This window comes from Anguilla rostrata, chromosome 17, assembly GCF_018555375.3.
Source record: "Anguilla rostrata isolate EN2019 chromosome 17, ASM1855537v3, whole genome shotgun sequence".
Classification (NCBI taxonomy): Eukaryota; Metazoa; Chordata; class Actinopteri; order Anguilliformes; family Anguillidae; genus Anguilla; species Anguilla rostrata.
In genome coordinates this window covers 7,323,444-7,348,896 of record NC_057949.1, presented here as the reverse complement: position 1 = coordinate 7,348,896, position 25,453 = coordinate 7,323,444, and the positions used below count along the sequence as shown (strand labels likewise).

The window sequence follows — 25,453 nt, the reverse complement described above, 5'->3', positions numbered from 1 at the left end:
GGGGGGGCTGCTCCGGGCACGGCTCGTTCCTGCCCCCCCTGAGGGAGGGGGGAGAGGGGGAGTGGGGGGAAGAGGGGGGAGAGAGAGGGAGGGAGAGGGATATAGAGAGGGGGGAGAGGGGGAGAGAGAGGGAGAGAGAAAGGTCGGAACAGAGGGGGGGGAGAAACAGACAGAAGGTGAAAGAGGGATAAACAAAGGAAAGGAGGAAGAGAGGGATGGAGAGAGGTAGAGAAAGGTTTACAGAGCTTGACAGCCAGAGACAAGGGAAGATTAAACAGCACTAAACTGTATGAGAAATACTTACAAATACCAAGAGTGCTTCTGTATTGCTTCTAGCTGTAAACAGAGAGAAGAACGAGTTAATACACTTTAACCGCACAGAGGAGGTACTAAAGCTGTTAGCATTAGCGCTGGCATAGTCAAGCTGAGGATATTAGCAGGGACACATTAAACACCCTGTTTGATAAGTTCCAGTCTGTTACTGATCATGAGTAGAGTGTGAGTGCGTAATGAGGTTATTATGTGTGAGTCGTAAGGGAGGTGTAATTAGTGTAGTGTAATGGACTGTGTATTAGAGTGTAGTGCGAAGCTAGTTGTATGAGGTCAGTGCATAGTGAGTGTATTAGAGTGTGAGTGCGTAAGTGGAGGTGTGTATGAGCATTCGGAGTGTAGAGTGGTCGTAAGTGGAGGTGTGTAATTAGAGTGTGAGTGCGTAAGTGGAGGTGTGTAATTAGAGTGTGAGTGCGTAAGTGAGGTGTGTAATTAGAGTGTGAGTGCACAAGCGTAGGTGTGTTATTAGAGCATCAGTGCGTAAGTGGAGGTGTGTAATTAGAGCATCAGTGCGTAAGTGGAGGTGTGTAATTAGAGTGTGAGTGCGTAAGTGGACGTGTGTAATTAGAGCACCAGTGTTTAAGTGGAGGTGTGTAATTAGAGCATCAGTGCGTAAGTGGAGGTGTGTAATTAGAGTGTGAGTGCGTAAGTGGAGGTGTGTAATTAGAGCATCAGTGCGTAAGTGGAGGTGTGTAATTAGAGTGTGAGTGCGTAAGTGGAGGTGTGTAATTAGAGCGTGAGTGCGTCAGGATAAGAGCGGCGTCGCTAACGTAAGCGCTAACGCACCGTGAGCCGCTTGTCGGGGTTGACCTCGATCATGCCCTTGAGCAGGGCCTGGCAGTCGGGCGGGATGAAGTGGGGCATGTGGAACACCCCGCTCTTCACCTTCTCCAGCAGCTGCCGCAGGTTATCGTGGTCAAAGGGCAGCGCCCCCTGCGGGCCAGACACGGAACAGGCACGGCAGTTCAGCAAGCGCACGCGCTCAGATACGCAACGGCTATGACGCGTTCAGTCGGCACACACTAGGGAGGTGCTTCCCAACCCTGGTCCTGAGGACCCACTGCCCTGCATGTTTTAGATGTCTCCCTGCTCCAACACACCTGATTCAAATGAATGAGTCGTTATCAGGCATGACGACCCATTCATTACATTACATTACAGGCATTTAGCAGACACTCTTATCCAGAGCGACGTACAACAAGTGCATTCATTTGAATCAGGTGTGTTGGAGCAGGGAGACATCTAGAGCATGCAGGGCAGTGGGTCCCCAGGACCAGGGTTGAGAAACACTGCACTAGGGCAGTTAATATGTTCCTCTACGCTAATCATAAATGTTACCCGGCAAATCAAAACTACATCCAGTCATATGTAGCTCACCCCTTACCCTTCCTTATTTTTTACTAACACAAAAGCTATTTTGTGTTCTGATAAGTTCTTTAAAATTTGTGGCAGGAGGAAAGTAGAGAGAGAGCTTCTTACCACCAGCAAGGCGAAGAGGATGACCCCGCAGCTCCACACATCCGCCCTCCTGCCGTCGTACTTCTCACCCTGGGGCAGAAGAGGGCGCTGTTACCCACACTGCACACACACACACGGGAGGCAGCCCAGCTGTGCTGTCCTGCACTGTCCCAACCCGCTCCTGGATACCCATTACATTACATTACATTTATCAGGCGCTTTTATTCAAAACGACGTACAAAAGTACCCACCATTCTGTAGGGTTTCACAACAGCCCGAACAAAGCGCCCCTCATCCAACAGCGAGAGAGATCAACGAGCTGCTAATTAGTGCAACCAGGTGCGCCAAATTAGGGTTGAAATGAAAACTCGGCTACAGGACTATAGATCTCCGGGAACAGGATCGGGTATGCCCTGAGCTCAGTGATGAAAACTTCTGTACTGGTGAAATTCTGAATTGGACTCCTGACACAGTCTAACACCCCTCAACTACCCCTAAATAAACAGAGCGAGTCTATTCACACAGGATTATTATCGCATCTTTAAAAGAATACACTTTCTTTAGGTAATACTTACCCGGATAACTTCCGGACATGCATAGTGTGGAGATCTGAAAGAGAGACCCAAAACGAATCACAAAATTTCAGTTTTATTTCCACATGTGAATAGCAGACAGAGTGCTTTATTCGGGAACACTCTACAACTGCTGATGTTCTCACATCTGAGCCTTTATTAGTTGCATTTTGCTTTGATTCACCTGATCAGACACACACACACACACACACACACACACACACTCACCCACAGCTGGTCTCCAGCAGGCTGTCTCCCACTTGTAGGGAGGCCATGCCGAAGTCCGCGATGCGGATGTTGTTCTTTTCGTCCAGCAGGAGATTCTCAGGCTTCAGGTCCCTGTGACTGAGAAGCACAAGCGCAGCTCGCATCATACATCCCATCCCGTCCATCGTTCCCTTCATTCTTCATTCTACCTTCCGTCACTCTCTCTCTCTCTCCACCTCGCTATCTCCCTCTCTCCCTCGCTCTCTTTCTCTGGGAGAAAGACTGGGACAGCAGGAAAGGGAAACGAGGCCCAGGACATGCTGAGCTCTTGTTTGAGGGTAAAGCTCTCTGACGGTGCACAGTTTCAGGTCTTCCTCCAGCCCTCCCAGGTATGAACAGAAATAAAAACAGCAGTGGCTGAGGTTAGGATTGAGAGCTCTGACTTAGTTATTTTATTCCTCTATCAAATGTAATATTGGGTCATGTAAACACTTCAGAATATACCTCCGACCCCAAAATACTGGTACATCTCTATGTTCAATTTTTCACAAAATCATAATTCCTTCACTTGGTAACCCTTACAACAAAATAAAAAGTCTGGTATTTTTGGAGTGATGGCAAGAGTGATGACTTTAAACATGTTTCTGAGATTACACTGATGAGACCAACTGTTTGCACTAAGGCATTTTGCAAAAGTAAAAAAAGAGCCTCTTTTCAAAACAGTAGTTATCAAAACAGTCTAGAGAGCAGAACAGTATAGTTAGCACAGCAGCACAGCTAGCAGAACAGCACAGCTAGCACAACAGCACAGCTAGCACAGCAGCACAGTTAGCAGAACAGCACAGCTAGCACAACAGCACAGCTAGCACAACAGTATAGCTAGCACAACGGTACAGCTAGCACAACAGTACAGCTAGCACAACAGTACAGCTAGCACAACGGTACAGCTAGCATAACAGTACAGTTAGAAGAACAGTACAGTTATCAGAACATTTCACAAATGTCTTTTATAGGGCTCATCTGCAATGCTCTGCTGATCATGTATGCATGAATATCAGTAGCCATCATACGTCACGGTTCATGCAAACAGCCAACAAGGCATATGACTGTAACCAGGATAACTCAGGATAAGGCCAATCTAGAATACTGTGTGTATGTAAACATAGACAGTCGTAATGTGCCTGTGACTTTGGCAAAGCCATATTCATTTGACTCTCATACTGACAAATACATTTCTAAACATGTTCATAATTAGTGTCTGCATGTCTACATAAAGAAGTTGCAAATGTCAGCCAAACGTGAAGTTAAGGGGATGAAATGACGTCAGAAATAAGGCCAGTGCATAACCATTACTCTGGCAGCTAGCAATGCTAACTGACTAAGCAATTTCAGGCGCATAGCAAACAGGACATCGCATGAACAGTGAATTAGACTAAAACTGCTGAAACTTTATCAGCAGGCAGCTGCTACTGTGCACTTCAGGTCTCTGTTCAAGGGTCAGAAACAGTTACAATTACCCACCATGTTTGACAAAAATATTACCGGCCGATGAGTCTTCCTCTATTACAATGATTAACCAAAGATTAACAAAATGAACGCGTGAAGCTACATCACTAAGCTAGCGAACCACAAAATGCACATACAACATTCTGGAAGTTTCCAAAAACTCCCTGTTTAGTTAACATGTAGGACCAGGGGGGTGTCAGAGTGAGGGGGGGGGTGAAGGGGGGTGCCAGAGGGGGCTGCTGTGTCAGAGTGACGGGGGATATAGGACTGGGGGTGTGTCAGAGGGGGGGGTGGGGTGGGTATGACAGGGGAGTGGGGGGGGGGGCGTATCTCACCAGATGGAGTGACTGTGACAGAAGTCCAGCGCTGAGATAATCTGTCTGAAGAACTTCCTGGCCTCCTTAGGGGTTAGTCTTCCTTTCTTCACCAGGTAGTCAAACAGCTCACCCCCAGAAACGTGCTCCAAAACCAGGTACCTGGCGCCAGGGAGGGAGGAAGTGGGGAAAGGGTGAGAGAGAGAGAGAGAGAGAGAGAGAGGAAGGGTAGGGGGGAGTGAGAGACAGAGAGAGAGACAGAGGAAGAGAGGGAATGAGAGAGAGAAAAGAGAAACGTTAACAAATTTGATAACACTTCTTTGCGATCTTCAAAATACTACACTGTGGAGGAAGTGGAGATTAAGTTTAATGTTTATTTTTTTAATCCAGAAGTTTTGCCAGCCAGCACCCTTTCATGTTCAGCACTCTGAATACAGAACACAAGCGCCATCAACAGTTCAGACTCTTTATTTATCAAACATCCATCCATCCATCCATTATCTATACCCGCTTATTCTGGTCAAGGTCACAGGGGGAGCCTATCCCAGCGTGCATTGGGTGAGAGGCAGGAATAAACCCTGTTTGTACAAAGATCCAGGCCGCCAGTCTATCACAGGGCACACACACCATTCACTCACACACTCATACCCACAGGCAGTACAGAGCCTCCAATTAGCCCACCTGCATGACTTTTCGAGTAAACCAGAGTACCTGGAGGAGATTCAAATCTGGGACCTTCCAGCTGTAAGGTGACAGTGGTATCCACTGCACCACCATACCACCATAAAGAACTCAATATTCAGGTATGAAGTGCTGTTCCCCTGGGTGTGCAAGTGCTCTTTGGTATTTAGAAAGCAGTAGCTTTGGCCCATAGTGTTTGTGACTAGGCACCAGTGCTTGCTATATCAGTAACCTGCTATAACAAGACTGAACACGATTAAATGGATACATAGCTTATTTTACCATGTCAGAAGAGCATAAACCACTCCAAGCAGGCCACTGCATCACATAAACAGCGATAGACCCACAGACCACACACACACGCACCCACACACACACCCCCACCCCACACACACTCACACACACGCTCACTCAACGCACGCACGCACGCACACACACCCCATGCACACACACAGAAGGGAGGGCGGGTTGAAAGTGGTGGCGGCTGACGGCCGCAGCAGTGAGATAAGGGAGCCAGTGTTTGTGGAAACGCTGACGTCACCGGCGCGGGGATCCGGGGAAGCACTCACAGATACTTGTTATTCTCGTAGACGTCGTGCAGTTTCAGAACGTGCGGGTGCTCTATGAGCTTCAGAATGGCGATCTCCCTCTCCACCTACAGGGCGGCGACAGACGCAGGGAGACAAGGGGACATGACAGGCCATTAAAGCTTTTCACAGCTTATCTGAAAGCTTATCCACCAGTAACTTATTGTAACTTTCATCCACTGTCCACCCAGGACCCCTTAAATTTACACTACAAGGTCGATACCTTTTTGAAAATTCACCTTTCAAATTTGAATATTTGGTTTGAACCGTAAACTGGGTTTGAAATGTCAGACCAAAGTAATTCTTGATCTTTTTAAAAATGCATTTCTTGGTCTAGTCAGTTATACATTGCACAGTCTTAGACAGCGAGTAATTTAACTGGATCTATGTCAATGCAAACGAGAAGCAGGAAGCAGAAAGGCACATCAGCGCTCGATTCGTATGGTTATCATAGCCACGCGTACTTAGACCCCGTCAAATGCAGCCGCCTCGGTTTCTGTCGCAATAAAAACACGTCGCTTTCCGCGACTGTCTTCCAGTGCTGATGCTAACAACGTCAGTACATCGTTTCTGAAAATTTCCTTTGAAACCGTGGTTCTCAAACTCGGTCCTGGGGGACCCCTGTGTATGCTGGTTTTCATTCCACCCTCAACAGCAATCCCAGAATTTTAACAAGCTGTTAATTTTTATTAATTAGGTGCTTTTCATGTTTTAGAGCTGGGGTCCCCAGTCTTATCCAGAAAGGGCTGGTGTGGGTGCACACCATGTAAGAGCTGCCAGTCATGCTCTGATCCTGATTCTACTAATCAAGGTTCTTAGCAATGACTCTAGTGACTGAGTAGTAGAATCAGGAACCCCGGCTCTAAAACATGAAAAGCACCTAATTAAGAAAAATTAACAGCTTGTTATAAACTTCTGGGATTGCTGTTGAGGTTGGAATGAAAACCAGCATACACGGGGGTCCCCCCCAGGACCGAGTCTGAGAACCACCGCTTTAAAATACAAAGAAGACTAACGCGAAGAACGAGAACGGGACCGCATTTTTTATTCAATAAACCAAACAGAGCGGGGCGAGATTCGCTCGGTGTCCAACACCTTCCTCGCACGACCGCAAGGAAGACGTTGCTGGTGTGAAAACATCGGCCCTGTCCTGCTCTTCCTGTCCCGTTGACCGAATGTGCTAAATGTCCCCCTTCGTCCGTGCGACTCTCGGAGGGTTACCCCGAAAAAAAGGACGTGTTTGCGTATGGCTGTCCTGGCCGCTGCCACCAATCTGTTCCTCTTTACAACTGCAACTGGGCTGAACAGCACCACCATGCTGTACGGTTCTGGCTTCAGTGAGCTCCACAGAACAACCACTGAAACAGGAGTCACGTGACTGCACTGAAACAGGAGTCACGTGACTGCACTTTCTTGGCAACGCTCCTGTTTGTCAGTGTAGTTTAATGGGTAAGGAACTGGTCTTGCAACCTAAAGGTCACAGCTTCGATTCCCAGGTAGGACACTGCCGTTGTACCCTTGAGCGAGGTACTTAACCTGCATTGCTTCAGTATATACCCGGCTGTGTAAATGGATGCAGTGTAAAAGAAAACAGTTGTGCAAGTCGCTCTGGATAAGAGCGTCTGCTAAATGCCTGTAATGTAACGTCCTTCTGCTTTTTAAAGGAAAGCAGGGTTCTCCTAAGGCACTACAGCGTTTACTTCGCCGTGATAGAGCAGCGACGGGCCAGCTTTTGTGATTCACCCCGTTCGCCCCCCGATTTGAGAAAGGTCACTAATGGAATCTCGGGAAAGGCGGAGTGCGCCGTATTTCAGGCCGACGCCGGAAGGCCGCTCCGCTCGCTGAATCGCTTAGCGTGCGCGAGGACGCCGCCGGAGATAATGGCCCCGTCCAAAATTAGGCATCGACGTCGCCCCCACACTTCCGACGCCGAAGAGAGTGCTTTTTCGAGGGAAACTTTGCGCTAGGAGAACACGCCAAGATAACTCATACCTTGAAACCTCCATCTTGTGTCATGAACAACGTCAACTTGAAATCATAAGCACGTTGATTTAAATCATAAGCACGTTGATTTTTTTTTTAAAAACTGAAATGAGAATACCGCCTGCTTAAGCTACATATTATCCCGGCACAGCTGTGTGTGCAGTGTGTGTGTGTGTGTGTGCAGTGTGTGTGCATGTGTGTGTGTGTGTGTGCGTGTGTGTGTGCAGTGTGTGTGCATGTGTGTGTGTGTGTGCAGTGTGTGTGTGTGTGTGTGCAGTGTGTGTGCATGTGTGTGTGTGTGTGTGTGTGTGTGTGTGCAGTGTGTGTATGCATGTGCAGTGTGTGTGTGTGTGTGTGTGTGTGTGTGTGTGCAGTGTGTGTGCATGTGTGTGTGTGTGTGTATCTGTGTGTGTGCATGTGTGTGTGTGTGTGTGTGTGTGTATCTGTGTGTGAGTGTGTGTGCGTGTGTGTGTGCAGTGTGTGTGTGTGTGTGCATGTGCTGTGTGTGTATCTGTGTGTGTGTGTGTGCGTGTGTGTGTGCAGTGTGTGTGTGTGTGTGTGTGTGTGTGTATCTGTGTGTGTGAGTGTGTGTGTGTATCTGTGTGTGTGAGTGTGTGTGCATGTGTGTGTGTGTGTGCAGTGTGTGTGTGTGTGTGTGCAGTGTGTGTGCAGTGTGTGTGTGTGTGTGTGTGTGTGCGTGTGTGTGTGTGTGAGTGGTGTGCAGTGTGTGTGTGTGTGTGTGTGTATCTGTGTGTGTGAGTGTGTGTGCAGTGTGTGTGGTGTGTGTGCAGTGTGTGTGTGTGTGTGTGTGCGTGTGCTGTGTGTGTGTGTGTGTGTGTGCAGTGTGTGTGTGTGTATGTGCCTGTGTGTGCAGTGTGTGTGTGTGTGTGTGCAGTGTGTGTGTGTGTGTGTGTGTGTGTTTGTGTGTGTGCATGTGTGTGTGTGTGTGCGTGTGCAGTGTGTGTGTGTGTGCAGTGTGTGTGCATGTGCAGTGTGTGTGTGTGTATCTGTGTGTGTGAGTGTGTGTGCATGTGTGTGTGTGTGTATGTGCAGTGTGTGTGCGTGTGCAGTGTGTGTGCAGTGTGTGTGCATGTGTGTGTGCAGTGTGTGTGTGTGTGTGTGTGTGTGTGTGTGTGCAGTGTATGTGTGTTTGTAATAGGGTGAGGATGCGTATACACAGAGAGGATATTATGAAAGCAAATATAAATTAAGTCCTACATACAGTATTATGTACATGTGCCATTGAACTCATGCAACTTGCAAGAAACAGTGTGTGAAAGTTTCTTCTGTTTCCAGGGATATCAGTATTATGACATCATACAGTGTTGCAAATGTCACATAATATTGTAACTCATAGCAGATTAAATCTGGCAGAGGTTTTCTCAATCGAAGACAAATATACTGTTATACGTATTATCAGCAACAAGCACAACAGCGCTAACTCTGCACAATAGACATCTCTCACCTTCATCAGCACAGATTCTGAGAGCTTTTCCCTGTTCACTATCTTGACGGCTACCTTCTGCCCTGTGATACAGTGAATGCCCAACTTCACCAACCCTGTGAAAGACAGAGGGAGAAAAATACAAGCCCCCCCCGTGCGGTGAGCGGACAGCAGTTAATCGCATGTGAACTGTTAAATATTTCACGGGGTGGGGGTGATTCCAAGGGCTGGAACCACATCACAATTAGCCTGGAGAGAGGAGCGTTCTCTGTCGGCCTGGCAGACCACACAGCACATACACGGTACTATAGCATAATTCAACGGTTCTCCTAAGTCCCTGAATGTGCATTGTACTTTTTCCAACTGAAGAGGACCATGCAATACGCACGAGGACATTTAAGCTATAGCATAAAAACTACTACACTCTAACGTGCTATACAATGCACCTCACTGTCCATCTTAAAACTAATCCCTACATTTTATAATTGCTATGTTTTGAATACAAAGCGGCATCTCGGAATCGTTACAGGCAAATTCAACTCAATAGATTAATGCCTCATCTGTATGGATGCACACCAACAGAAACACGAAGGTGGAGTCCACAGATAAAGCATGAAGGCTACGTGCACTAATGAGGTAAACAGTCTAGTCTGACCAGAGTCAACAGAAGAATGCAAAAAAGATTCATTTCAAACAGTAGCCTATACACACTAGCCTATAGATATATTTTCAGGACTTTTTACATTAAACATTCAAACCAAAAGAACAGTCTATCACAAGTATCTGGACCGATTTCACAGGTTTCCGGCTTTTATACGCGATTCATTTCGGTTGCCACAAGCTTCTACACCATGTAAGAGCTGCCAGTCATGCTCAAGCCGGCTAACGCCAGCTCCCTTCCCTAGGAATAGAGCGACCCGTGTAAATCAATACTTATCCAGTCAGCCATGCCGGTTTCTGGTAAACTACACAGTTGCAAGTTCTCGAATATCCGCCCATAAACAGCTATAAACCTTGTGAGCGAAGGCTACTCATTGTAAATCGTGGGATAATAACCGTGTCTTACCTGTTTGTCCTTTCCCCAGCGTCTTCTCCAATCGGTAAGGCCCAACGTACTGAGCCGACTGACTCCCCGTCAATTCCTTGCTGGACATTCTGTGCGAGCGTTTTAAGTAAATTATAGGGCAATAATGACAAACAATATTTTCGAGAGGAATTTGTAACTATCCGTCCTGTACGCACAAGGGTGCCGGAAAGACATTACAAATGACAGCAATTGTAACGTGAGAAGAGACGGAAAGGTTGTAGTAGTGATGTTAATTTTGTGGCCTACTACCCAGCACTTTATTATTTTTGGTTAACGTATTATATTTATTCCGTTTAACATCTGTACCGTACTTGTTCGGATTGGCCGAATTAGCCTACTATAGCGATACAATGTCCGACCTCCAGAAACTGTAAATAAAATATTTATTTTGGTATAAAATTATTAAACGGCTGATGACAACAGGAAGGAGGGATGGGGAAAGGGAACGGAGAGCGGTGGAATGGGAGGGACACGCGTTTATGGAATTAAACAAAATGATGATGCACACAATACAACTATGAAATATCACCGCGATTAAAGTAGCGACAAACAGGACTAATTACGGTTATTCATAAGAACAGCAATGCGCTATTCTAATCTTGAACTGCTTATTAATCATATCCTACAGGCACGACTGGCTGCTTGTACACTCGTCCGTTTTTTAGAATTAAAGATATTGTTGCAGGGCGATATTATTTCATATCAGGCAATAACAACACGTGAAAACGTTATTTATCGGGTTATATTCCACCGTCCCTCCACCTCGTTTCTTCCAAGCAGGCTAGCCTATCTCTCTCTGGCTACCTGGCCTTTATTTTCGTCCACAGCTAATATAAAATAATTTTAAAATACACGTGCATTAAACATCATCCACACGATGCTCACTATACTATATTAGTATAGGTCTGAAACCGTGAAACAGATTTTCCTAACAAAACAACATCCCTCTCCGTATTCTTTTGGGTTATCACGGTTCACTCACAGTATCAGTCAGTGTTTTAATCTACCCACTTTTTTAAAAGTTGTGTTTTTGAATAAAACAATCGGTATCTTCGCGCAGGCCTATTTTAAGTGGTTTTGTGAAATAATACGCGTTTCTACGATAACAAGCATCTTTATCTAGCGTAGTACAACTCCCCCTCCCTCTCGTGCTCGCTCGCTCCCTCCCTCCCTCGCTGTCTGCGCGCATATCACAGCATCATCTCGCTCCCTCTCCCCGTCTCCACGTTCGCCGGTCCTGGTTTCATGATTCTGCGGGTTCCTTCAGGCAAAATGCGCTGTTCTTGATATTTCGTTAAAACAAATTATATTTTTTTCTTGTCTTGAGATCCTTGAGAATGAGACGTCTTTATCTTTCCGTAAACCGTTCTTTTCTCTCTCCCTCTTCTCTTCCTTCTCATCCGATTCGAGCAACATCAGCATCCGGGTCCCACTGACTCTCCATCCCCCCCCTTTCTTCAATACTGCGAGCTTTCGCGTGCCCCGCTCCGCAGACACTTCCTCCCTTTCACTTTTTCTTGTAACGCTGTTGAAATCGCTCTCTTTATGCGAGATGTCGCGATTAGTTTTGCCAGGTTTATTTAGGTCTAGTTCAGTTTATAAACATTGCGTGTAACAGTAACATATAATGGATGGATATCGTAACGTGTAACTGCATTTTATCCATAAATGAACAGTTTTCATTAAAATTCGTTGTTACTGCAGTATTACACCTCCGTCCGTTTGGTTGTATTTAGTGTTACAAGATATTCTTAGAATATGGTAAATATTTTGTGAAATTATCTTACTTATTACTACTTATTTTCGCAGTTTTACAGCAGTTGACATATTGCATGTTTATTGACTGTATAAAAAAAAATAACACAAGTGGTTGTATTTTTTGTTCTCCATAACATATCTTAAAACCAGATAGCATGTTGTTCCCAATTAGTGAGGATAGCAACTCCGAAGAATGGACTGTAACATTGTATCGTCAAAAATGCACGCTTTATTGTTACAAATGACATGTTAACTGGCTGATATCAAGTTTATATTCCATTCCGTTTATGTATGGCTGTTCCTTTCTTCTAGGAGGCAGGGCTCCCTGTTTGAACAGGTGTCACGGGCGTAAGCAGCGCCGATTTGCCTGGTGTGCAATACCCCTCGTTACCACCAGGTCGCGCATCGTAGTCATTGCTTTGAAGGGCCTAAGCAACCTTGTCACACAGATCCCTTACGTGTACAGATTTTATAAGGTCGCGTGCGCATATAGAAAAGGAGTAGCTGCTATGCACAGAACTTTTTACTTCTATTGAGAGCAGTTGCGCAATTCTTGGCAAAAACAAAAAACGAAAAAAACACAGGTTTCCCTCAGGCAATATATTTGACTTTCACAAAATGCTACTATTTTACATTCTGCTTTTGGGAACCGGTCTTCAACGAAAACCATTCTGGCTTAAAGTTTTTAAGCCCTTTTCTTGTCTGTTGAAATGTGACAGCCCCACAGAACCGCCCCCTAATGCACGTCTTTTGTCAACTAAAATGGTCATTGCCCTGCCCCCACCCAAAAAATGTCTCTCCACAGCAACCCCTCCCCCTTTCTCAGATAACTCCCCCCGCACCCTCCGCAACATTCCGCACAGGCAGCTGTTTGGACTCCCTCTGAGGTACGGGTCCTACAAGCACTTCGGCTTGCAGAGCAGGACACCGCTACAATGAGCGATCTGAAGCGAGAGAATTTCTGGAGTCTCGGTTGAGGGAACATTCCTGTGTGCGGGGCTAGCCGTCCACATGGCAACACTCCTTCCACAAATCCCAATTTGAAACGCCGCTGAATTGAGGTCAGCACCGACGAACTTTCCTCTGAACCGTTGGCTGGAGCGCCCCGATTGATGCCAGGAATGTAAATAAGATAATAGAACGGATTAGGAAAATCATCACTTAAGAGACAAGAGTCGCAGTCTGCCAAAATTTTTTTTTTTTTTTTTTTTTTTTTAAACTGCCGGTGAAAGCGGTTCCTGTGTTAAAACCTCACAATTACAATACCACTCAGAGTTCAGTTACCAATTTCAATTTTAATTAAACCACATAAGCTAATGACAGCGTGTTGAACCGTACCGTTGTCTTTGGGTCAAATGACCCTTTTCTGAGTTTATCAGCAGTGAAAAAACCCCCTAAAAATGAATGTAGCTTCAAATTGGAGTACTTTTCCCTGTAGTGGCCCAACCTTTAGAAAAGTTAAAAATTAACCTTTTTTATTTTTAAAAAGCTGTACACAGTCAGGGTACAAAGATTTGTACGAGTCTTTTAACCTTGCAGTTATGAAATCAGAAGTCTTAATCAGTTATACCACCACCCATCTATTCTAGCACAAAAAAAAAAAAAAAAAGTTGTAAAAATGACTGCTAGAGACTGAAGCAATGCAGGCTCTAGACTGAAATAGGAAAACAGTTATGCACTGATTTATTGAGACAGGTTTGTTTGTTGTTGGCGTTTAAAATTCAAAGAGGCTTTATCACAGGGGTGCCTGGCGAGGCTGGGTTGCTTTTGACCCAGTGGATATGGTGTGCATACACATGAAGACCAGGGTTAAAGCAAGTTAAAAGCAGAGAACCACTGCAGTGGTGAAACAGGAATGTCCAGTCAATGGTATTGTGCATTCCCTCAGCCAACAGTCAAATTAACCCTGTCCATCTGCACACTTATTGCCAATACAGTGCCATTCAATGCAGTCACAGAATAAACTAAATTAGCTACATAATGGACAGATTAACACTTTCCCCCCCACCCGTTCCAATAATCCCATTATAAATCCAAAGGCCAAAAGAAAATCAATCTTTAAAACCAGGGGTCTCAAATTCCAGTCCTGGAGGGCCCCAGTCTCTGCTTTTTTTTTTGCGATTTCATTTTAATCCACAGCCAATTAAGCCTCGGAAGTGAGGTGTCCGGACTCTTTAGCCAATCAGTGCCTTGAATTACACGCTTACGTGCAGGAGCACAAAGACCAGACACAGCTGCCTCCAGGATTTGAGTGAGATCACCGGTTTAAGACACAGCATACTAGGTAAGCCAATGATTTAAAGTAATAAAACTGCAACCTTGTCCTTTGCCCCAACATTCACGCAAGATGCACTTTGTAAGAGTCTTCGCCTTGCAGTACAATGAACCTTCAGCAATTAAACCCAGAGGTAGTCAAACTTTATTTCACAGTTCACATTCAAAAGGAACAATTTTTCTTTCAGACTGAATTTTGAGTTTAACAATGAAATAATGCAAAGTACTTTATATTGATAACGTTTTATTTTCAATGTTTGACTCTCCCAAAGTGGAGAACACCACATTAAAAACCAACAGGTTCACCAGCATGGTATATTCTAATCATCCATATAGAGATCGGAAGACTCCATTTAACGGTTTTGGGGAGAATGGGGGCCGGTACCCACCGCCTCCCCTAGCGATGTCAGCAATGTTCAGACCAGTGCAGTGCGTAGAAGGGAATGCTGGGACTGTGGAAGACTCAGTGCAGTGGACCTGGGAGAGAGAGAAGGGGGGAGAAGAGCGTTCGTTAGGTCTTTAGATTACCAAAATTTAATGAGCAAAAAGGCATAGGGACAAAAGTACCACTTGTAGGTCATCCCAAACCCTCCTTCCTCTTGCAACTGCTCTGTGTTGCTTGTTTGGAGAAGAGCAAATTGGTCAGAAGCCAATTCACCTTTAACAGGCACAGACCTCTCCCTAGCTTAGTGTTGTCAGTAACTGCAGGTACAGCTCTATGGTACACTAAAGTGTCACAAGTTTATCCAGAAGAGCACAAGGAGTTTGGTCTTTCTTCAATGTTCATATAGGCTACTTTGAGAACCCAGTACAATTTATGAATATAAAGGCACCCTCCACACATGCCTTTTACACCAATGGAGCAAACCATTGTTGGGGTGTTGGGGGCGCAGTGCATGCTGGAAGGGCACGGGTTACCCTGGCGATTAAACCTTTCCAGGGTGACACCTCACAGGACTCCTAGCCACAGCCGGCACAGTCTGCATTAGATTCTGACCAATGGGGAGCCACATTTACACATTTGACCAATGACTGTTGCTTCAGCAAAGGGGTCCCAAACTCCGTCCTGGGGAACCAGTGAGTATACTCGTTTCCATACCAACCATTACTGCAACCTCAAGATTAACAACCATAATCTCTCAAGGAGACGGAGAGATTTACTCTTAAGGTCACATTGTATCAGAAATGGCCATTGCGTGCCATTAATAAATTCTCCCTATGCAAATGTATACTCTAAGCATTTTTTTTTTTTATACCATTGTATACTTCAGAACACTTAAAGTATAATTAGTCTTAGATGAAGTACACCGAGTACAATAATTCACATGTATTCACGCCCCAGGACTGTTCAGTCTTCACTAGTCAGCAACTAGCTAAGACCCAGAGGCAAGTTGAACTCTAAACTGATCAGTTGAATGCAAAGTAACAAATCCTGCAGTCTCCAGCAGTTAGGCCTCCCAGTATTATACACAAACACAATAGGATTGGCCAGTGTTTGCTGCAGAGGCAAGAACTGATCAATTAATGCAGGCGATTACGGTTAGGAGCAGAGTAACAGAAAACCACAAAGCTGGAGCTCTCATCCAGGTTTGGGGGATCTCTGGGTTAAAAACAGCCATGGCTTCAGTTTCCAATCAGCCAATTAACAATGCTCTTCAAAGCCTGTTCACTCAAACATTTAGATCACATTTCAGTCCGTCATGACCCTAATAAAACAGGCAGAACAAAGGATGGTGCACCTCATAGAAAGGTGGTGGCATGAGCTGGACAGGATTTCCCCACCCCCGATACAGACCATGGGCGTGGCTGTTCATGGTCGCCGCCCCCGTAGGAAGAGCCGACCAATGGGAGGGCTTACATTGTGAACGCTGTGCTCCTCTCAGGACGCCTCCGCCGCGGTCTTCAGACAGGCCTGGAACGCCTCCAGCAGGTCCTTGCAGCCGCCCTCCCCCTTCCCCTGGATGCTGGAACGCAGAGTTAAACACATCACTCCAACCCCACCTGGAACCACACCACTCCACCCCACCTGGACCTCACACTACAGCTGTGCTTTACAGCTTTACACCTGACACTCAAACCCGAGCATCCTACTGCTGCCACACTGTTAGATGGGGCCTCCCAGTAAATCTGGACCCAATAGAGGCAGGCAGCGACGTGACGAATCAGTGACCGAGCAGCATGAGGGGGTGGAGACAAGGGCGGAGTTAGCAGGGGGTGGACGTGTGATTGGCCTTAAGCGCAGAGCCAGGAAACCGATGCACGCTCCAACGGTGAAACGCGCGCACACGCCCCCCCGGTGACGGGCGGTGAGCGACAGCGCCAGTCTGGGCGGCGGAACCGCTTCCTGCGCACAGGTCTCAGATTACGGCTCCAAAGCACCGGCAGCAAAACCGCGCGCGGGTCCGACCCTACAGATGCCCCGCTGACCCTGCACTGCACAACATAACCCTGTCTCCTGGGGTTAGGAGTTTGAATGCAAACCTACAGAACTCAGTATTCATTCCCACCCCCTCCCCCAGTGCACACTGCTCATTTCCCACAATGCACCAGGAAGCATTCTGGCTCTAAAATTGCTCAGATTGTAACGGACCCCTCATTTCATAGGGATCTCAAATACAAAAATAATTTTTTAAATGCAGGAATCCCTCTGGCACTCTACTCTAATTACCTACTCCTGCTCCAAATGGTTTAAGCTTGAATACAGACAGCACCATTTCGGTTTCAACAGAGGGGCTGTGGGGTCAGCCAATCTGCCGGCACGCAGACCGACTCAGGTCAAGCAAGCTTTAACATGCATTGATCCCTGCAAGAGATTAGACAACATCCTAGGAGGCTCACATTTAAAAAAAGAGAACTGAAAAACCTTGCACTGGTCATGGGCAGCAAACATTCTCAAGAACTACGAGTAGTGCATTAAAGCAAATCCTCAAACATCCAGTGGAGTCACCTCAACATTTCAGGAAGATTAAGAGTTGTCTATAATCCATAAACTAAGCAAAGCTAGTTTGAGCCCCCTCCTTAAATGGTCTGGGAAACATTCAATCAGCAATTATAATCAGAACACCCATATATGCCCAGTCACGTTTTGAATGTTCAATAGATCATAAACAAACAAATGGGCCAGCACTGTTCACAACAAACCCCAGTCCTCCTCTTGAAATCCAATAGTCACCCTACACATACAAAATAAGTTTGAAAACTAGAAGCGTGTGGTGGAGAAAGGTGCTGACAGGTTAGCCATATTAAGTTAAGTCAGCAGCGGGTAAAACCCAGAGGCTGGCACTTGTGACTGGAAGCTGACACTAACAGACGCAGACAGGTGTCGGGTGCAAAGCTACGGGCCGCTCTCATCTGCAAGGCCCACAAGGCCTGCTAATGAAGGCTAGCGCATTAGACTCTGCCAGGGAGAAACCTGCTGATGAAGACTCCCCCACACACAATTAGCCTGTACCGTTCAGAATAGCACCTTCCTGTAAGGAGATACAGCACAAGGGATATTTTAGAGACTGATATTTTGGAGGGAAATGAGGCTGGAAGTGTGAGGGCGCTCGGTAGCGAAGAAGTCACAGCTACGCGAGACTATGGAGAGCCTGCCCCCACGCTACCTCAGTGCACTCGCTCACTGAACTGGACCCGCCCACTTTCCATGCGAAGCGTCAAGCAAGAAAAATGTTTACATGTTCTACCGTCGAGGGCAAAAATCCACCCCCCCTACCCCTCCTGTAGGGCGTAGCACATTAAAAATAAAGTACGCTCACAGAGGACATAATGTCCCGTCACAGCAGAATTATGGGTACTGCAGAAGAAAAGAGCAGTTTCAGCACAAAATTTAGCACATTGGTAGACTGTCAGTTTGTCACCATTTTAAAATAAGCAATAGATTCAAACATAACCAAGCAAGAAAAGGTCAACTAATTAACAGCTTTGGTGGAGAAAGTGTTGAGTAACAGAGACATCACCTCCTGACTCAACAGGCCCATGGGTTGAAGATTCAAATGCACACAAGCAGAAAAACTAAAGCTAAGGCCCGCCCTGGTCTTTGACTAAAGCATCAAATAATTGAACCCAACTCACCTGGTTTTGAGAGTCTGAACGCGTCTCTAATTTTAAGTGAAATAAAACCCAGCAAATTGCTGTCCTACGGGGTCAGAATTGAGGACCCCTGACCTAAAACTTCTTGTAAATACTTTAAAATTAATTGCAAGTACACTTAAATTTACAGTCAGAATGGTAACTAAATGAAGCCGCTGCAGTGCAAAACTGCTAGGTGGTTAGGGTCACAGAACACCATTTTGTTTTGACCTTGAGAAGGCCATGTTAGTGCACGTTCATAAGCAGTATGACAACACAAGGAATGTGCCAGACTCTCCACAGGTTAAATATTTTATGCAGAATTTAAGCAAATCAACACCTAGGATACAATACTTCTGTTCCTTTCCTGCAGTTTGTCAGAGCATGTGTGAGACTCAACCATGTCGTACCTGTACAGAGCATATGCCGTTACTTTGCCTGACTCACTTTGGTGTGCTGGCTAAAGTACAGTGCTCCACAGTACTACAAAACTCCACTTCGCAGAATTCTGTTCCTATTGCATTTAAAGAGAAATGTCCTCCAAACTGACTTTTCAGGAGCCTCAAGTCACTCCCTTGTCCTGTACATCTCAGCAGTCTATCAAAGCAAACCCTGATAAATCTAGAAGAAAAAACGTTTCAAGTACAGGGGAAGACCCCCCCCCACACCATTAAATAAAAATAAAGCCATGAAGTAGACAGCTACCACCCCCCAATATAACTTGTCCTCCCAGAGGTCACAAGGTCACGTAGGCTGGACTCGGGCCTAGCTCACCGCCTGACCTCTCCTCGGGCACGTTCTGAAACTTGCACAACGTTACCCCCGCCGGGGTCAAACTGCAGTTTGCATCCAGCACAATCTGTTCCGATGGTGATAACCGCGCTGCAGCGTCAGCGCTCGGACGGTTACGTCAGACACCGAACGTTAGCGCCGTGGTCAGTGGGATCCAATCTTCCCAAACACACACACCTCCACCCCCCATCCACAAAACCTGAGACCACAAAACCAGATTAATACAGAGAGAAGAGATTCAATTAGTCAAATGCACAAAACATCTAAGAGAAACACACAGCACATGGAAGCTGAGAGTTAGGATATCGATAAGGACAGGGATCACAAACGGACATGGAAAAATTAAACCAGACGGGGGAATTCCAGGCACCAAATGGGCTGTGCATGCGAGCATTGTTTGACCATCATCTTTGAAATTCTTCAACATGGCCAGACACCCCATTCTCTCCCTCTCCCATCTGTCCACCAAACCGCTGTGTCCCCATGTCCCCTGTCTCAAAGACGCACACACCCCCAAAAACCATGCACACGGCCCAGCACAGGTCCACCCCTCAGTCTCCTTCAAGCAAAGCACATCGGGGCATGACTACACAACCAAACTTCACCCCCAGACCCAGACCCTCCAACCCCCCCCCCCCCTTTAGTTAGAACACCTACAGACAGGCGAATGAGTCAGCGTTCAGGCGTAGGAACGGGGGCCCCACGGCCCGAGGAACCTGAACGCCGGCGGGCGGGCTCCACTCACCACTTGTCCAGCTCCTCCTTGATGACCTGGCATGGCGCGGGAACGGGAGCGTCAGCCTGGACGGGCGCGGCAGTCTCTGAGTCCGACATTTTCTATCTGACGTGCGTTTCCGTGCTCCTGCGCTTGTGAGAGAGGGGGGAAGAGAAGAGGAACGTTAAAGGGAGAGGAGGGCAGAGGTGGTCTGGGGGAAGAGGAAGGGGAGGGGGGAGTGAAAGGGAGAGCGCATGTGGAGGAAGGGGGGAGGGGGAGGGCTTGCTGAGGAGAGAAAGAATGCAAGTGGGCCAGCAGTACATACATCAGCATGTGCACATGCAAGCTAACCATATGGGCAGGGCTATACAGGCAGCAGACCAACTGGAGTTCCAGAGCAGCAACGAATTAGCATAGAGACTGAAGAGGGTCATTTTACTACACTGCCATAGGCCATGTCCATGAGGGTGGCAGGAAGAGGGGGGGGGGGGGGGTGGAGGAACGACGTGGGGGAGAAAAAAAAAAAAAAAAGTTTCACAACTAGGTCCTGGGGTCACATTGTTTACTAGTTTCAACTCCAGCAGAGCTCTCCACGATTTACGTTAGCCTGAGTCAACCAAATTTCTCTTCCATTTCTGCTATAAATGAGTGAATGACTTGAGCTGCTGGCATGTACCAATATTTCATTCAATCAACTTCTGTTCTCAATATGCACGTCAAATTTTACATGCCACCTTCAGCACTTAATTGTTACTGGCTCCACTGAACAACCAGTCCCTGTTAGTAGAACAATCAGCACTACCAACTTAATGAGCACACACAAACCTTTGAAACACCTTGACTTCTAGCCTTTGTAAAAAAAAAGGGGGGGACAAGACCAGCCACTTAATCTAAAAAGGAAATGACAGATTACTCAGCCAGGCATCATCTCCAGATTAGCAGCAGACAGCTCATTTTAGGAAATTTACAGCTCCGCAGTATAAACTGCATTAGGTCCCACGTCCAGAGCTCGAGCAAACACAGCCCCTGAAAGCCCCACCTGGTGGGAACGGAAGCGCGCAGCGCGGATGAATGGACTGCCGTGTCTGTGGAGAAGAGCTACAGCTCTCCCGTCTCGATTGGTTCAGACGCACTGGTTGCCAATTTACGCCATCAACTGGCAGGACTCGCCATTGCGTCTAGTTACAGTACTCCTGGCACATTCAAGGAGCTCCCCTGAAATCCCCAGAAAGCCGAACTGAACAAGCCTGTCTCTCCCGAAGCGTTGTACAAAGCAGTTTTACCGCACGTCCGGAATCCTTAGGTGATATGGGCAAGACTTAAGATATGTCGCTTAAAATTTCTGCAATGAGTTTGGAGGAAAGGAGCTGAGACAGTCGCGAAAAGCATATAGGCTTCGATTAGCACGCAGCCACGTACAGGGGAAATTTTAAACACGTTTAGCACACGAGCTCATTTGTTCTAAAACTATTATGAAAAGAATACTGTAGGACATCCACTATGGCGTAAATAGTGTAAACCCATTTAAAAGCATATCATTAACATGCATGTTACATAAGGGACTGCCGTTTCTGAAGCCAATAGACAAGTGAGAGACGTTATTGTTCCAAAACTAGTAAAGATAAGAGTTAGGGGAAAACATTTTAACATTCCATATGCAGAGTTCAAACGCGCAACCACCTTACCCTACAGTCCTTTGACCCTAACACATGTACGGTGTGGCAAAGACCTCGGACTGAAGCGGTTAAATGTATAGGCTATCGTAAATTGTGAAAGAGCAGATCTATTTAAACTAAACAGCAGCCGCCAAGTTACGGCAAACATAATGTGTCCATTTATTATGTAAAAGAAGCGGACAGATTCACTTTCGGTGCATCTACCCAATACTTCATCTCGTCCTGCCATTTTCAAATGCTTACCACAGCCAGACTGAATAGTTAAAGATTAGATAGCAAATTAAAACAGAAAAGGTTCAAACAAATGGGCGTCAACGAATGCCTTTCATTTTAGACCTGTCCTCGTATTACGTTCACCTCCTTATCCTCTTTATTTAGTATAGTCTTTATTTATGCGTTCCTTATTTTAATGCATCACCCATATGGTAACATTCACATTGACACTGACATCACATATGTAGCTAAAAATATGGAAACATACGCTTAAAATAGCATAACAGCCGTTTTAAAACTTTTGTAACTCCCCTATTTAACAGATTATTTTTAAAAGCATTTTCAAATAGGTCTATGTTAAAAACAAACTACTCAATCAGCAGAGTAACACAGCATGTAGTTTTCCAATGCACGCCCCCCAGCACGTGCGTTTTCTTACCAGGTCACCTTGTAGGCTAGTCAGTCTCAGAGCGCTGTGTCGAAACTACATTTATAGCCTACCTGGGTTAACGACCAACCCCATGCACACCTGTAACCAATTGCGTCTCTTTTAACTGTAGTCTTTTGAGTCTGGGAAATGTAGTATTCCACTGTTGTATGTTGTCTCGTACAGGCAGTGTTCGCTTGAGACAACATCGTTGCATTCACTAGGCTATACTTGTACAAAAATACAGGTTTAGTTGTGTCGTGTAAACATTCACTATACAGCGTACATTCAGAAGTTATCTTACGGTGATGCGTACCCAGAGCCCTGCTCGGCTTTTCTTTTTTTAAATGTAAACTACTGTTCCAACAACCAGTTCCCAATTCCCCATTCTCCGCCCCCTGAATACCACCCCCTAAATCTCGGCACACTGTGTTCCTAATATAGAATGCATTAATATTAAACTTAAACCGTCTTTGTTGAGTTTAATTAAATTATCATTAAATGTCACCCAATTATCTTTGTCCATTGTGACGGAACCGCGTTAAATTGGAAAGCTTAATGCATATTTACTGCCCTGACACACTGGAAAACAGATTTTTATTTGCAGCAAATGCCAACATTTACGCCGCATTTAATGTTTTAAATGTCCCTGTGTTCAAAAACAGTCATAGGTTTTGGCAACCCTGCCGCAGTCAATACAGATTGATCTTAAATGAGAAAAGTAGGCTATATACATATTTGCCACAGTCTATAATTTCGTTTCATAAAATATTGCAAACTACGGTTAATCTAGCAGCTTGAAACACTTTGACGTTCTTCGCTTTTTGCCATTAAAAATAGTAATCAGATTTTTTTGCATTTTGTTCAACATCATCAGCGAGAGACAAAAATGTGTTTTGCTATTTCCACTGTACATTTTTCAAGCACGAGCTGCGACCGTTCGAACACCCCAGAACACCCCATCTCCATTTCAAGACGGTATTTTACACGGAATGACGCAAAAAATGAAATTTATTGAATAATTAGGCAGGGAAACGTGTGGACATTTTTCATCCAAACTTAGGGGGAAAAAGAAAAATAACATTCGAGAGAGACCGGAAGAGGGCCCTGCTCTGCCAGCAAAGCCTGAAAAAAGAAAGTTTTCTCATTGGTTGAGGAGGGGGCTTTAACAGGTATTTGTTAGCATAGGCAGTTCAAGTCCTGGCCTGCCCATCTACAGTTAAACATTACCCACAGATTTAAAGGAACAGACTCTTCAACTTCATCAAGGTCTTCACCCCTAGATATATCCCGCCATTGTCCCCCCCCCCCCCTCCAGACATAAACGAGCACAGGCACAAAACTTGAAATCTAATTTTCATACCTGAAAAACAGAATTGGAGGCCGGCGACAGGCCTACAGGCCTATGTGTTTCCACTGTACACAGAGCAAGCCGTGGGTGGGGTCTTAGCCAGGCCTAGTGGGTCTCTGGTTAGATAAAGGCCTTCTCAATGTCAGGCAAACGTTGCTAGAGGACACAGGCACGTCTTGGAGACGGGGGGTGGGGGGTGGGGGGTGAGGTGAGGGTAGGAGTAGGAGTAGGGGTAGGGGTGGGGGCGGGGCCAGGGGCAGTCTAGCGTGCTGGTGACCAATGAGGCACAGACACAGAGAGGCGAAAGAGTGAGATAACTACGCCAGCACTCTGCAGAGTGACTCCACACTGGGACATATATTTGCACATGATTTATGGGGGTCTGTGTCCTATAGTGTTTCAAAGCTCAAAACAGAGCACGCAGCACATATGAAGTACCTTTTCAATAAACATACAGCTAAACACACACACATATACATACATACATACATACATACACACACACACACACACAGGCACGCCTGCACACACACACATACATACATACACACACACACACACACCTGCACAGACACGCACACGCACATATGCACACAAACCACTACAGAGACCTCCCAGTGGGGGATTTTTCAGGCGTACTTTTCCATACCAGAATGCCACTGTAATTACCCTCCTGCTGAGAGAGGCCATGTAAGACACGTGTGTCTCTCCATGTAAAATACACATTCACACATTCACAACACATTCACTGAGCTAGAGCAGGCAGCTAGGCTCATTAGGCTACACACACACATACACACACACAGATATATATGTATATGTATGTATATGCTTGCAGCCGTTCTAGTGAAGTAACAGTAGTAAAGACCTCACGAGGACAACCTGGTGAAGACATTAGCCTTTCCGTGTAGTGTTTCTGTAATGGCAGGCAAAGGTTTGATGAAGACCCTTAGCTGTGACCTGAGATTCAAGTTAAAAATGAGATAAAACATTTTTTCTTTTTGGCTGAATCCCCTGGCTGAGTTCTAGTTTTGTTCATCGAAGGTTTCCCTTTCACAGGCATCCTTCTTGGTGAGAAAATGTCATGTTTTTGTGAATTTCCGTGTTTTTCGTCTTCAAGCCAGAGGCATAACTCCAGGCACTGAAGCAGTGGGGCAGGTCTAATGATGTAATTTCAGTATTTTCCTCAAAATTTCTCGCTGCATAATAACATAAATATGACAGATTGATTACATAAATAATGTAAATAAAATCAAATACCAAATCAAGCGCAAATAAAAACACAAAAAATGTAGCAATTTGTAAAATATAATTAAATTAAGTTTAAATAACGTTAGATCCACGACAGGGTTCCACCGGTAGGAAACACTGCTGCACTGTGGGAATGACCGTGAGCCCTGGGGTGCAATGACCCTGTGCAAGGTTTCAGAACAGACGCGGTGTTTGGCAACCTGAGGTGCAGGCTGCAAAAGTCTTCAGGGACAGCAGAGGGCGCTAGATCTAAGCCCGTTATTTTAATGTTTAACATGAAAGGACGGTAAAGAGTACGAGTCCTTTGCTTCTCGGAGTAAAGACTCTTCACCTGGAGAACACCTGGGGCAAAAGATTCTTCACCTGGAGAACACCTGTAGCAGCACAGGTGCCAGATCTAAGCCCATTATTTTAATGTTTAACGTCAAAAGACAGTGAAGAATATGTGTCCCTTGCTTCTCCGGTAAAGATTCTTCACCTGGAGAACACCTGTAGCAGCACAGGTGCAGAATCCTAGCCCATTATTTTAACGTTTAACGTCAAAGGACAGTAAAGACTACGAGTCCTTTGCTGCTCAAAGTAAAGACTCTTCACCTGGAGAACACCTGTAGCAGCACACCTGGGCTGAGGCCTTGCCTGTGATCCACCAGCGGGGGAAAGAGGCGCTATATCAAATCCCTGGTGCGGCTGGCCCATCTGTCTGCTGAGTGCAGGAGGAGATTAGTGTGGAAATGAAGGAGACCATTCTTAACAGCT

At 45.9% G+C, this 25,453-nt stretch overlaps 1 protein-coding gene and 1 long non-coding RNA gene across 11 annotated transcripts in view; both read right to left on the bottom strand.

Moving 5' to 3' along the window:
* brsk1b (BR serine/threonine kinase 1b) overlaps nt 1-11,621 on the bottom strand; it is a 29,414-nt gene extending 17,793 nt beyond the window's left edge. For 2 of the 3 annotated variants that reach the window (XM_064315271.1, XM_064315272.1), the window contains exons 1-10: nt 10,149-11,621; nt 9,104-9,198; nt 5,638-5,723; nt 4,409-4,549; nt 2,589-2,705; nt 2,364-2,397; nt 1,810-1,878; nt 1,117-1,263; nt 305-336; nt 1-38 (exon numbers count right to left, since the gene is read on the bottom strand). The exon at nt 1-38 is cut by the window's left edge and continues 127 nt beyond it. In XM_064315271.1, the coding sequence (XP_064171341.1) occupies nt 1-38; nt 305-336; nt 1,117-1,263; nt 1,810-1,878; nt 2,364-2,397; nt 2,589-2,705; nt 4,409-4,549; nt 5,638-5,723; nt 9,104-9,198; nt 10,149-10,236 (847 nt within the window). In that variant the 5' untranslated portion in view covers nt 10,237-11,621. The remainder of the gene's footprint in view (nt 39-304; nt 337-1,116; nt 1,264-1,809; nt 1,879-2,363; nt 2,398-2,588; nt 2,706-4,408; nt 4,550-5,637; nt 5,724-9,103; nt 9,199-10,148) is intronic. The other variant, XM_064315273.1, reaches the window with a different exon arrangement.
* A 2,702-nt stretch (nt 11,622-14,323) lies between these two features.
* LOC135242846 (uncharacterized) lies at nt 14,324-23,481 on the bottom strand. Of its 8 annotated transcripts, none has more exons than XR_010326481.1 (4): nt 23,459-23,481; nt 19,810-19,926; nt 16,060-16,165; nt 14,324-14,678 (listed from the first exon to the last, which is right to left on the bottom strand). It is a non-coding gene; the product is annotated as an uncharacterized LOC135242846 (long non-coding RNA). The 8 variants fall into 8 exon arrangements; XR_010326483.1 differs by lacking the exon at nt 23,459-23,481 and adding an exon at nt 22,382-22,404; XR_010326478.1 differs by lacking the exon at nt 23,459-23,481 and adding an exon at nt 22,108-22,225 and having other exon boundaries at nt 19,810-19,931.
* Between the last annotated feature and the right edge of the window lie 1,972 nt (nt 23,482-25,453).